This window comes from Sander lucioperca, chromosome 12 (genome assembly GCF_008315115.2).
Source record: "Sander lucioperca isolate FBNREF2018 chromosome 12, SLUC_FBN_1.2, whole genome shotgun sequence".
NCBI classification, from domain to species: Eukaryota; Metazoa; Chordata; class Actinopteri; order Perciformes; family Percidae; genus Sander; species Sander lucioperca.
The window spans coordinates 27,633,972-27,648,763 of record NC_050184.1 but is presented as its reverse complement, the minus strand read 5'-3'; the positions used below and the strand labels follow the sequence as shown (position 1 = coordinate 27,648,763).

General features: G+C 41.2%; 1 protein-coding gene across 2 annotated transcripts in view; it reads left to right on the top strand.

The window, feature by feature from the left end:
- Window positions 1-14,792, top strand: part of LOC116061994 (protein bicaudal D homolog 2-like) — a 45,137-nt gene that overhangs the window by 11,393 nt on the left and 18,952 nt on the right. For both annotated transcript variants that reach the window (XM_031316385.2, XM_031316383.2), the window contains exon 2: window positions 8,029-8,241. In XM_031316385.2, the coding sequence (XP_031172245.1) occupies window positions 8,029-8,241 (213 nt within the window). The remainder of the gene's footprint in view (window positions 1-8,028; window positions 8,242-14,792) is intronic.

The window sequence follows — 14,792 nt, the reverse complement described above, 5'->3', positions numbered from 1 at the left end:
ACGTCTTTGACCCATTTACATATTGTTCAATACTATTTACACACATACACTTAAACACTTATCGATCAAGTATCTATTATGTACAGTATTATGGTGAAGCTACTAAGCCCCCACCTCATTATTTTTTGACATGGCCACATATGGAAGGCTTGCCACCCAGACCCAAGATGTAACCTCCTTGGTAGAGAGAATGTGCGCACACACAGTCACATAGGATTAAATTACACCAAATGGGGAAGGGAGGTCATTAGTCTTTGTCTGGCCCTGGAGCAAGGGCAGGACCTGCCCAAGAGACCATCTTCTAGGTTTGGGAGGGTGAATGAAGAGATAGGAGTGGGGAGTTGGGGACAGCACAGAGATTGAGAGATAACTGTGGCCCTGTTTGTGAGTGGAGGAAAACTTGATCAAGTGGCAGCATATGAGGCAGCTTAGATAGAAAACCTCAAGAAGAAGGCAAATGGAGTGTGTGCAGTCCCTCCCCCATCCTGTCAATGCTTCACCCTGATTGATTAGACATGTCTCGGCACTAATGGATGAGTCTAGGATGATGAGGGGAAATGAATAAGGGTCTCAAATACGGTATTAATCTAATAATTGATTATTGTTAAAATGATATGGCGGAGGGCTACGGGTTTGATACATAACATTGTCTCCACTAACCGTGAACAAATACACAAACAAATAGATTCCATGTCCACTTCACCTTCCCCCTTCTTCCTTCAATCCTGACCTTAGACTTGAAATGTGTGTGTGTGTGTGTGTGTGTGTGTGTGTGTGTGTGTGCTCCTGGCACCAGCTGCAGCCCCAGCTTCTCCTTCGTCATTTATGTAAACAGAGAGGGTCTGTTCAGCTGTGGATGTCATACGTAAAGGCTCCACATGGAGCCGTTTCTTTTGGGAAATATCCTGAAATACTTACTAAATAGAGGCTCGGTCTGATGAACTGCTTGGTTACTATGATGTAGGCTTGGCCAGATAGCACAAATCTCAAATTGGAGAGGCATGAGTGAGGACTGTTGCCAGATAAAGAGGGAGGAGAGCAAGCTGTGTGAGGCTGAACTCTGAAACTGCCATCTGTGTCAGTGCCCTGCCTCTGCTGACCGCCTCTCGCTCTGTCACTGTAATTGGCATAGTAACCATAACGATGGCTGTTCCCCTGGGGTTCGGGCGCGTGGACCTGGGAGATCTCATCCAGCCACAGAGTGTCAGGCTTAAAGGGGAACCGGCAGGCTGACTACAGGCAGGCACCGATAAGGCTGTCTTTGCATTGCAAATGATTGAGGTTGTGATTGCCCAGAGCTGGCGCTGGTATGGAACATTGCCGCGATATGAACGATGATAAAGAACTCAGACCCCAGCTCAGACGGCAATGATACCTATTGAATCTCTGCTGTCCCTTGAGACACCGGCTTTCTCCTCCATTCTATAGCAGATTTAGCGGCTGAACAATAGACCCAATAAGCAGCCAGGGATAAACAGATGCTTCCTTGTGATTAATTGACTGCTAAGATCAAATACTGAAGACAGAAGTAGAGGTAAAAATGTTGTGGTTCATCTCTTCCATTGCACAAGAAAGAGCAGATGATTTTTCATGGCATCATAGAAGAAACAACAACAGTAACTTGAGTCAAGACAAACCTTCTCAGGAAACACTTAACTCCACCGAAATCTGCTTTTTCTGTAAATGTTGATAGTGGAACATAGTTTGTTTTCAGGCTTAGCTTGTATTTCACTCATGAGTGGCATTAAAATGACCTTTTCTCATTATACTGCCTATTGTGTAGCATGTAAACGCTGCTTTCATCTTATATATCATATGCACTGAAGGTTAAATAAACTGTGCTCAGACCCAGGTTCTTTAGCTCACTGCCAGAGGCATAATGACTGTTTTTACCCTGTAATAATAACACAGGAGTCAGTCCATGAACACCCACAGTATAGCGCCTTCAGGCTGACACAGATACTATAATAGCAGTGGGGGGATTGATTGTCCTCTCTTTGCAGGTGTTTCACCTTTTTATAGTTTAGTTTAGTAGTTTATTTTGAACATTATTTTGGAAAAAAAAAAAAATAAATAAATAAATATATATATATATATATATATATATATATATATATATATATATATATATATATATATATACACACACACACACACACACACACACACACACACACACACACACACATATATAATAACATTAAAATAACAGATAAATAAGGACATGTACATCTCAGCACAATCTTCCAAAATTATTTTAAGTGATTCAAAAAAGAGATTCCCATGTTCAAATGTTATAAGGAAGATATATTTTCTAAAGCTCCTGTCTTTGTAGACGAATGATGAATATAGATAAGCATCATGTTTGAAATTAAGCTCTGATCTGACCAAAGGCTGACTTTACACAGAGTCTCTCGTGCTGACTTCAGATTAGTTGCCTGTGTGAAGTCGAAATAAAACATGAAATATAGTTTTCCCCAGCCAGATCTGAAGAAAGCACTAACTAGCACTTAATCATTACAGCCTGATGTAAGCAGATAAAATGTATGTAGAGATTTTGCATCGCTGAGCTCCTGCAGCCCAATTAGGCTATTCTGATATTTTTATATGGTTGAGGAATGACTTCTTCAATGAGGCATGTAAAGGGCCTCATGAGTCTGATTAGCGCATCACTCGTAGCAGAGACACGTGTATGTGTGTGTGTACATATGTTCATGTGTGTGCTTTAATTGTATGTCTACCTTCTCCCAATGGCTCCATCCCCTCTGGCGTTCTCTCCTTTTCTGTCCTGCCCTGCAACTGAGGAGATCCAAAATCTGGCACAGCTTTGTGGTTGTTTTTAGGAAGTTCGCGCCCTTCAAGTCTCATGATGAGAGTTTATCGCTCAGCCAGTCCACTTGAGGCTAAATCATTTTTTTTTTAAGGAAATATGTGTCTCATATTCTCACACGTTGTTAGGTTTCTCTAACCTCTGCTTTGTTATATTCACTGTAGTGTATTCCTTGCCTTTGGCATGCAATGCATCGCCTGTATGTGTTGACAACATGAATTGCATACAGTGTTGGCGGAACCCCTAGGATGCTTTGAACACTCGCCTCTTCCTCCTTTATCTCAGAAGGGAGAGCAAGCCTCAACACGGCAACACCAGGTGCAGTATGGTCTACCTCGGGCACACTGGGTGTGTATGTGTTTCGAGTGTGTGAAATTGTCCAGGCCTGTGTGTGAATAATAACCCAACGGCTCTGTTCTATGCAGTGAATCAATGTGGCTCTGTGCCAAGCAACAGCTAATATCTCTCCCTCCCTCGTTCGCATTTCTTTCTCACCCTCTTTTTTTCCCCCCCATCTCCTTCTCCTTCTGTTTGGCAAATAAAATGCCTTATATACATCTAATTGTTAAATAGTTTCTTCTACTTATTCTAGAATTACTCTTGTAATTTTGCCATAGTAAATCTCTGCTTAAAAAGGTCCATTTTAAGAGTTGCTGATTTGGTGAGAAGCAAGAAGGGGAATATTTAAACCAGTGGAGAGTTAATCATAACTTCCACGGAATTGTCGAGGGATAAAAGCGAATGTTCAATCCCACTGAAGAGTAAAGTCTGAAGTAAATAATTAGCTTCTCTGTTACTCATTATAGCAAGTGTCATTGGTTTTGGCATAACATGCACTAATCAGCAACAGTGCTGTCAGTTGAGTAAACTCAAACAAGCATACACTGCCACGTGACATGGTTTGCATTCCTCACAGGACCATGCCACTCATGCCCCAAGAGATCTTTATAATGAACAGTTGATAATGGACAGCTAAATATAGAAACACACCTTAAAGCAGTCTGTCCCTTGCAAGTCGCTGGCTGCACAGTGGCCTGTGAATAGAGACAGAGAGACAGACGGAAAGAGGGTAAAAAAGAGTGCACGTCTCTGTTCATCATCACTAACTGTGACTCCACGTGAGCTGTGAATCACGAGGCAGAAGAATTCATTCATTGTTTTGTTTTTTCCTGCTCCATTTCTCCTCCTGCACAACCGCCTACAATGACAACTCTAACACCAACGAGCCTTCAGTGTTGCCGGACCACTGCTTTGGCATCCAGGGTCAACTCCAACACTCTCACCATCTGTATGACTATAAATTGATCTAAATTGACATAGCGTTATATTGTTCAGCATTCGTCACATGCTGTCTTTGTCATAGCACGAGAATGCTGCTGTAGAGACTGAAAATCAACCCACTCTAGTCCACAAGTCTGGCCAAATGCATTCTCATATCACAGTTCTGCATCTCGAGGTTGTGTCATCTGGTATTGCACATTAGTCATGCCCTGCTGCGATATATCTGGCATCCTCTAGTGAGATTATTATGTCAGCATTATGCTGGGTATGTACAAATCATGTGTGTGTGTTAACTTGAATGTCCAGTGGTTTTATTGTTCATGGTCTGCAGTAACCATATCTCTGGTTACATCTCTAACCGCTTTCTATTCTCACTTCATGCCACAGAAAAACACTGCTCTCTGCCAGCGGGACAGAAACTGAAAATACATTTGGTTAATTTAAGCTCCACAGGGCCTCAGAGACTGGCAGTATCGATCTGTTTGTTACCTGTCAGAGACCCAAAGCCCATCTCCCTTGTGCTCTTGGCTCAAAGGATCAGAAAAAACATGCGCAGGAGGATTCTGAGCGGGGAAAACCACGGTGAACTCAGTGACTTATGTTCTCTCTGCTTTAACATCCTACACCACGTAAGGTGTTGAACATTAGCAGCAGGGCTGGAAGCTACATAACCAAGTATCTTGGAAAGACAAAAGAGTCCAGGGTACTCAGGAAGTTCAATTAGATGTTAGAAGGTGCTCTTTGGGGTCGGGAATTCAATAAAGTGTAGAAAAAAAGGGAAATCCAAGGCACTCTTCTTCAAAATGATTAAAAAGCTTTTATTTTACTGGCTATTTCATAATAGAAATTTTAAAAGACATAGGGAAGCAACCCTATGTCTTTTAAAATTAAAAATTAAAAATTAAAAATTAAAAAATTAATTTAAAATTTCAGAACCAAGTGTTTAGCATTCCCCCTCTATTACTTAACAGGGATCACATTGCAAAAACACTATGAATGACCGTTGAGTCCTGATTTGTCTCACCTTCTAATCAGTGGACTTTGCCTCTCAAAGCAGTGTCTTTGGTCAGATTAGAGGACAATGCAACGATTAAACTGTGTTCCAGCATGCTTTGAACACAAGCACTCACGCTGTTGTTATAGCAACATTTGTTTTGCTGAAAGATAGACCTACAGATAGTGGATTGAGTTTAACACCCTGGGTGTATAATAAACATAATTACCAGAGAAACCAGTGTTTTAATATAGGCTGTACCTAAAACTAAAACTGCAGGCATAGCAACATCCTTCCTTAAATTAGTCTGCATTCATGCACCCATGTAAGACTCTATTTATACCTTTTGAAAGTTTCCATGTGTTAATCTTATGACTAGATTCTCTGTTCTGGTGTCAGCAGTGTATGGGGAAGTAATGAAAATAATACTGACAGCTGAGAGAAAAAGAACTAAGACCAAAGGTGACTCATCTCATGTTATCAATCATCCTCAATCACATGATGCTTTTGATCACAGTGATGATTTACTTTGATCTCCACATGGCAGCCCACAGTATATAGCCCAGCCCAGCAGGGTGTCTAACCTCAGCCCATCATGCATGCACTCATCTGGAATCAGACATTGGGTTCCATAGAGGGATAAATCTCCTGAACTATTGACTTTTTCTTATGCAGCTCTATAATGTTAGCCATAGCCTTCTGTGAGAAAATCCAGCCCAGACAGCGTGCTAATGACTAAAGACCTGCCTTTGATTAGCTTTACAAAAGATTAATAATCCACGCATGCTAACATGTCCAATGTAAAAAAAACCTGCAACATATGGCAAGCTAAAGATGAATTATAAATTGGGTGGGCAGCTCACTGTGGGATTACAGGCTTGGTCGCGTGCGTCCCCAATTTAGCCTCCCTTAAAATCCACGCTTGGGGAGTTGAGATTAAAGGCCTTGGGTCAGACGGTTTGGGCTAGGGGCTCTACTTTATGTTTGAAGAACAGGCCTCTTAGATTGGATTGATTGGAGTCCCTTGATGGTGGTGGATATCCATCATACACCAAGATTATAAAAATGGGATTCCCCTGGTTTCTGATTGGGTTAATCCCATCTCTTGTAAGGACTTTTAATCAAATACAGTCTCCTGCTGATTGATGGTGTGATTTCTGTTAGTAGGGAGGTAGTGGGGAAGGTATAAGGATATTTATTTAACAGGTCCAATGTGATATCTTCACACTACTTGTTTTTTCTGACTAAGAGTCCAAAACCCAAAGATATTTAAGTTTACTATCACATAACACAAAGAAGAGCAGCAGATCCTCACAGCTGAGTAGATGAAACTTGGCAATTCCATTTTAACTTAAAAAAAATATAATCATCGAAATTCTGATTTGTTTTCTGTCATTCAACCAATCAATTAATCAACTAATTTCAGCTCTCATGTGTTGGCTCAGTATGTTAACTGCTGCAACTGGTTGAAAATGTTCTCATCAGCTCATCTGTAAAAATGTATTAAATTGGCACAATCAGGTATGTGCTAATATGTTTAGCACATACTTGATGTTTGCCACAGATGAGGTTACTTATGCTACTTACAAAGTTAGCACCATTTCAAACTGTTATTGCTTCTAAATAAAGCATATTGCGTCTCAGTGTGAGAGTTCGTCCTTGCTATCTCTCTGTTCATCATCTTTCCTGGAATGTGAGAGATATTGTAGCCACCCTGCACGAGACATGATGTCACGCACTTCTGTAACCAACTGAAATAGTTTTAGTCCTGCAAGTAGGCCAGTTTGGCTAATGCAAATTTCCAGATTTTCCATTCTCTAAAGGAATTACTCATTAATATGATACGCAGTTAGATAGAGAAAAGCCTGCAGCAGCCAGTCACATGCAGATGTAAGGGAGTAGCAGGTCAGAGAGAGAAGAGTGTGTACTGCAGCTGCAAACAAGGTCAGATTCAGTGCCTCAGGTGATTTCAGATTACTGCCTGCACTCGAGCTGTGAGGCGAGATGAGAATCAGAATTTCCATCAGAGGACTGGTTGGAAATGAAATCTGTAATCAGGGGAATAATCAGATTTCTAGAAGACAGAGATCAGCCTATCCTAGATTCTGCTGCAGTTAAGGTCTCACTCTGTCTCTCCCTCTCTGTCTGTCTCTGTTGGTCTCTCTGTTCATATTTTGCTGCCTCGCAGCCGCCAATTAACAAATTAAGGTCAAAATTAAGGCAGCACTATTTATAGTGAAACTATCTTTCATATTGCACACTCAAACTACAAGACTGATCTCAGCCTTTCAACTGAGAAAATCCCCCTACAGAAGGCAAAAGCCTTAGTCTATATGTCTACATAGTTATTTAATTTTAATGAATTTCAAACCAAATCATATCTGCTGACCTTCCTGTACTCTGCTATGATCTCCTAAGGTATTAAGAGCATTAGAATACAGGCCTTTCATGATCACCCAGACACTATTCCATTTGCTCTACTTTGCCTGTTTGGTTTTCCCATCTGTGGAGTCACTGCAGAGCACGTGCAGTGGAGGCCACCGTCCTGTGGGTAGGGGAGGGAGAGATGGGAGAGCCAGGGGGAAGATGGGATAATGCAGCCCAGATGGAGCCTTACTGATTATCTCTACAGGGCAACGGCAGTATTTTGGGAGTTTTTGAGCATGAGTCCCCAACTGAACCACAGTAGTAAAGATTACTGTCACTTTAAAATGGCTTAATCACAAAGCAAACTTTTGTCAGATACAACCCTGATATTAAAAAAAATTGTAATAGCCAGTTAATGCTTTACCCCCTGATTTACATATATCTCTAGTTTGGCCACTAAATAGTATTAACAATGGATTAAAAACATATCCTCCCATATTTCTAAACACTATAGCTTCTAAACAACAGCTCTTTTCCTCCTTCACTGTATCTCCAGGCCTTTGGACAAGCCTACTCCAACCACAGGAAGGTGGCAGCGGATGGGGAGAGCCGTGAGGAATCTCTTATCCAGGAGTCGGCATGTAAGGAGGCCTACTACGAGCAGAGGGTCCTGGAGCTGCAGACTGAGCTCCGCCAGGCGCGCAACATCCTCACCAATACCCAGTCTGAGAATGAACGCCTCAACGCCATCTCTCAGGAGATGAGAGAGGTAAGAGTCGGAGATACACAATCAGAATTAGAACAGAATTATTATATAAAAGAGGGGTTACAATTTAATCAGTTCAGTTCGGTCTAGGCCTGCACGCTTAATCGTTATAAAATCGCGATCTCGATTCACACATCATCATTTAATTTTTAAATATCTTCGTTTTTTTTTTTTTGATTTAAAAAAAAATAAAAAATAAAATTAATAATTAAAAAAAAAAAGAATTTTATGACTTCGATTCTCATTTAATTTTACGCTACTACTTTCTTCTGTGAGTTTTAAACATGGACTGTATAAAAAAGGTTTTCAAGCGCTCCCAAGCGCTGCAAAGCTCTCCCTTCTCTTCATTGAAGCATCTATGTTTACATGCTTGTGGTGATGCGCAATGTGCTATAGGTGCCAAAAAAAAATCTATGTTTGGTTCTGCCAATTTGTTTTGTTTTGTCATGGTTCATGTGTGCAATAAACATTACACTTCGTGAGAAAAAAATCGTGGCAGAAAATTGTGATATCAATTCTAAGCTAAATAATCGTGATTCATATTTTTCCCCGAATCGTGCAGGCCTAGTTCGGTCAGCTGGATATGTATCATAGGACAATGCTACTAATGCACACTGCATGTATTATAAAACGTTAGAAGAGGACCGGGTAAAGTCACTTCAAAGAATATCTCTGTTCATCAGAAGACACTGTATCATGGTGGTGTTTTTCTTGCGTCAGTACTTTGAAAATGAACTCACTTCTGAGTTGAAACGGGTCATGTCTGTCCCTGTTTGCCTGCAGCTATTGAGAACAACGGGCGTGTTTGTTAATGGGATTTTTCTGTCTGAAGCTGCAGAAAAGAAAACAGATATACATCCCGGATCAATCTTAAGCCCTGTGCTGTTCAGCACATTCATTCACCTCTGTTACTTTCAATATTGCTGTCAAAGCCTATATTACTGTATTTCAAGTGTGATTGCACTGTCAACAACTGGTATGTTTTTGACATGCTAAGAATAGGGCTGGGTATCGTTACTGATTTCCTGAATCGATTTGATTCCGATTCACAAGGTCCCGATTTGATCTGATTTCCGATTCAATTCATTAACAATTTTATTAGGGATATTTATAAGGTAAAAGTATTAATGTTTACATTAAGAATTGACCCCAAGGCAGATGTATTAAAGTACTTCTTATTTAACATGAACACACTACAGCAGTCAGCACAACAACTCTACAGATTCTACAGTCAGTGAGTACTGAGTGACATTTCATTCAGATATATTGAGGTGGGAGTCCAAGGGACCCCTTTCAAAATGGCCATGCCACTTTTACCCTCACCAAAATGTAGCCTTTGTCTTTGGAGCGTTATTTAACACCCTTTGCCAACAAGCTGGCATGGTAATTGGTACCAATGGATTTCTTAGGTCTTCTTGTTTCATATGATACAGACAGAAATCGATTCTGGATTTTTGAAACCAATATCGGATCATTCAAATGAAAAGCGATTTGATTCAGAAACATTTTTTTTTTTAAAACCCAGCCCTAGCTAAGATAAAACTAATCCCCATGTTGGACAGAGACCAGGCGGATTAAGCAACACCTTGCCTTCAAGCCCTAATGTGATTTCCTCCACCCTTTATTGTGATGCAGGGTGGAGTTATAATTAAAAACTGAAACATGCTCTGTTGCAAAAGATGGCATGATCCTACATGAATAATTGAATCAATTAAAATCTTAAAGTTGTGTGAACCATTGAATGACAGTAGTGCTTAACCTGTTGCCCCAGCTGTGGCATTAGTGACATGCCTTATAAAAAAAAAACCCACCTCAAACGAGCACTTTACCAACTGAAATCTGTTTTGCTGAAGCATGACAAAGCCATTTCCCTAAATCGGATCATACCCTTCACACATTCCAGCAACCATTATCATATTTACTCTCTTAAGCTTCCCCAACGACTGTATCATAAATGCTAACCTTTATTGTCTGCGCCCCACTTTGGACAATGTCTGACCTCTTCACTGCTTCCATTTCCATGTACTCACAGCTAATTGACCTAATTAGAAGAGACAAGAGTGTAGTGCAGAGCGTGGGTTGTGTGTTTTTGGCTTTACATTTGGCATTCTGCAGTATGACATTTAGCACTTATTTTTTTCCTCCTCTTTGTATAATGCTCTTGCTATGTGGTAGTTAAACCTATCAGTATTGCAAATCTTCCCATGTTTGTGCACAGCAGATTTAGCTGAGTCCTCTGTTTTGCAGGTCAAGTTGGTAATTCCAGTGTAATTGGGAGGGGGGCGAGTTACAAAGGTGCCCCCCTCTGGAGTGAATTCTAACAGCAGACAGCTGCAGGAATCACAGTTGTTTTCTGTGAGTCACTACTTAAGACAGATGTCAGCAGCGTTTCTTACTGAGAAAAGACTTTAAAATGGCATGTCCCTCAAAACGACTTTAATTCCGGAAAGCTCCAAATTCCACTATAATTAGGTCAGCTGCTGCTCAGCTCTGCATCTAAGTTGGTATAAGTCGGGCATCATGGAAGCCAGATGTGCCTCATCATCAACATGTTTTTGAAACAGAACACGAGTTACACTGTATAAAACTTCACTGCCTGCAGTCGTTCAACACTTGCACATTATTACTTTCTACAAAGACACTATGCCTCTTAAATCTCCCACCTGAGGGTATATACTTCTTACATTTTATCATAAAGTTGAGAAAAAAAGGGAATACCATGTTTCTTGCACATCTGATTTACTGCTTTGGTGTAACTGGTGTTGCACTGGTGGTCTACATGATGGCCTTTCTGCAGGTGCCATTCCCAAATAAAAACACCCTGATGCAGCACCATGGGCCCCAGCCAGCTCTAATTGGCTAGATAAAAGGGGCTGGAGTGTAAATTGCTCCATGTATAGGAGATAATGGCACCCTTCTAATGGTACTTCTGGGTGTGAGTGTGTGTGTGGCAGGCAAATGGAGGGAGCCTGGGCACTGACGCTGGCATTGTGACCAGACTGACGTGACTGAAAGAGACCTTTGTCTCCTGGGTTTCAAATTAGCCCAAAAGCTCAGGCAGGGAGAGAAGGGGGTGGTGGCACTAGGAGACGATAAGAATGGTACAAAGAAAGAGAAGGAGGCCTAAAATCCGCTAGAGAAGGAGAAAGGCTTAATCAGAGTAAATTCAGCACTAGTGGTGGACCGTGCTGCTTTTCTGAGACAGCATGGCTAATCATATTAAGTCACAAGGTTCAATAAATGACTCAATTTCATCAAGGAATGCAAGTGACAGTTGGGCTGTAACTGTTGCCTTTTGTGTTTTGTTAAAAGTGAGGTTTTTTTTGCCCGTGCATATCAACAACGGTCCCCTTGCAAAGTTAAGATGTATTTAGGATTTGAGCTTTCATGAAATCAGTACAGCTAAAAGAAGGCCTGTAAAAGCCTTTTGACTGTGTGTTGTTTACAAATCATTCACTAGATAATGTCATTATTGCACTATTCCAAAGATCTGGAAGCTCCGTTCAGTGTTAAACGGCTTTTGTCTCTCTCTCTCTGTTTGTACAGGCCAGTTCATTCACAACCATTTAGATACAGCATTTCAGCTGTGTACTGACATCACCGTCTTCCATGCCAAAGACTTGAATGATATCCTAAAGTACTGATAAAACACATTTCACTGCTACGCTGCAGTCTATAGGATTAAACCTTTACAATGAGCCAGTATTATATGGAGGCGCTCTCTAATAGGCATGACTTCATTAAATTCAATCTCATGTCTTGAGAGGAATGGGCCTCCAGTGATGGCTGTCATTATCCTTTCAGAATGAGGATCCCCATTGCCTGCCTCTTAGGAAATTATCAAGCGAAGCCAAAGATAAAAACGCTGAGTTGTGTGTTATCAGTGTTAGTTCAGTCTATCGTTACACTCTAGTCACACTCGGAAAAAATGTAATGCGTTTCCACCTCATCATCACCCTGCGATTGCTTGCAGTACTCCCTTTCTCCATATTTTGCATCACTCAATCTGTGCTAAAACAGTAACTGTTGTTACCTTAACAACTGTCATCCTGAAATGATTCACTCGCTCTGACCATTTCTGCACTCAGACACATAAATTACGGTGTTGTGCTTTTTGTCAATCGCCATAATGTGGAGGCCATTTAAATAATAAACATGATAGTTTTTTTCCACCTCATTGACACAGCCGAAGGAGCCGTCAGAGATGAGGCTTTCCCCTTAATTTAAATGCTGTTTCAGTTGGCTGGATTATACACCTAACAGAAGTGGGGGATTGAGCGAGGGATGTATCTGCATTGATAGGATGAGTTTAAAAGGTCGGAAGAGGGCAGACGTTTAAAGCTCATTGAGAGGAAGGCCATTGTAGTTATTGCAATCAGAAAAAATGAGATTGCAAGGCTGCAGGTTTTCAGTGGAGCAGATGGACAGAATTTCAATTGTCACGGCAGCGCTGGTGCTTTGCCTTGATTATTGAAAGGTTAGAGTTGAGTGGTAAAGGGATCCAAGGAAGGTTGATCTTTGTTCCCTGGTATTATTGTCTGACGTGAGGCTAATGTAATAGGATTCCTAAAGGGCTCTGGTGCTGTCGACTGCCTTATTATATCTTGTCACATTAATGCCAAGACAGATCACCTCCTGTCCTGTGCTAGTTGGAGTGGTTGGGCAGTATAGAAAGACAAACAGAGAAAAGGTTGAACAATTGGTCTCTAAATAGAAAGACTCACTGACACGGCAGAGGAATATAACAAGAAGAGGTGTGAAAACTCAGACACATGCTGTTTAATTTTCCATATTTGCACCAGCCATTGCTACTACTATTGTCACAAGTGACCCACAACTAAGGCCTCCAGATGTTATCTGGCTTATCTGGCCACGGCACCTAATCCTACTCCCACTTCAGCTAGCTGCCTCGTGAGTGGCATGTCTCACCAATTGAAGGCTATTTTTAGCCTTTAAGAGGGGTGCGTTTCTAAAATACATTTAGAAGATGTGCCATTGATCCCCAATGATATTTGTCTTTTAGTATCCGCATCAAGGAAGCTCTGAAAGTGTGTCGATCTTGATTTAAGCCACTGGCTCACGCACCAAAGAGGTTTTCCATGCCGGATCAATGGATCCTAATAACTCTACTACACACACATAAGCAGGCCTACACATTCACTTCAGCTATTGGGTGTAAACATACTGATGTGCACATTTCTCCACTTTCATCTAACATGACCTCAAAATCAGTAATTCACTGTTAAGTGCATGCAGACACACTTTCACCCTGGGGGCTCTTCAACAGTCACACACTGGGCAAAGTGCTATCAGTCACGCACTCACAAGATTCCTTTCACTTTTTAGATTTTAATTTTCTCATTGAAAAGTGCGACCTTGACTGTGTTTTCTTTCTGTAATGGAGTCTGAATAGAATGACAATTGCTTGCAGCGAAGAGGAGGATAAAAGCAGATCTGCTTTCACCCACATTCTCGACTCTGACAGTAGCAATAGGCCCCTGAGCTTCATTATTCCTTTGCTCTGTCTAAACCTATACTGGGGGTGGTGGGGGGTTGAGCTGTAGTGCATCTGCGATATATTTCTCGTCTCTCCTGAAGGTTATCCTGGGATTTGCTCAGCTCAGTAGAGTTAGATTTAACTCGGGCTTACGTCACCTTGACATGCTGCAGAGCCTACAAGAAATATATATTTTTTTCTCATTAGCTCACTGAAGACCAAAAGTGCACAATATCACCAGAGATCTGTCCCTGTCTACTTCTTTTTTATCTGATTAGATAGATATGATGGAACTAAAGCACTGTAGGAGAAAGGAATTCAACTGTGACTGATACATGGCCACTAAAAGCACACTGACACGCGGAGGAGAGAGGAGAGGTGGGGGTTGGAGAAATGAGAGCAGTCACGTTGGTGAAACGGCCAAATGGAGGTCAGTGGTATTAGAAATCAGAGAAGGCAAGAAAGGGGGTTAAAAAAACCCGTATTGACCTGAACTTGGTGTCATACCATCTGGGAACCCCTCTGCACTGTAGGAATAGCAATTTGGGGGAAGAAATCCAGTGCATGTGCATTTTTTTCTGAAGTGCAAAGTGGGCAGGATGGAGAGTGAAAAAGAGGTCAGCGGAGTGAGAGTGCAAGAGAGAAAAGAAAAAGAAAATATATATTTATATTGAGCCTGTCTGTGCTATTATATCCATTATACAGTCTTGTGCCATCTGGGAGTCTTCACAGCACTTTCAAGGGAACAAAACCAGGGTGTTAAAGCTAGTAAATATGGATTTGCTGAAATGCATATTTACAAAATTCTCTGGAGTTATTAAAACCGGAGCAGGGCCTTTAATAAAGCATTAAAACATTCCTAATCTACACTTCTGTTAAGCCTAAAACCTTGCCACCATGGCTTACTAAGTGATGGAGCTATTTCCCACAGAAGTAAGGGACTCAAACATATTGAAAAATTACTCAGAGCTTTAGTGAGATTTAAGCAGGCTCAGCCCCACTGTGCTGTCAAAAGTAGTTTAATAGTGAAAAGAAAGCTTTAGAGTTGAAAGTGAGA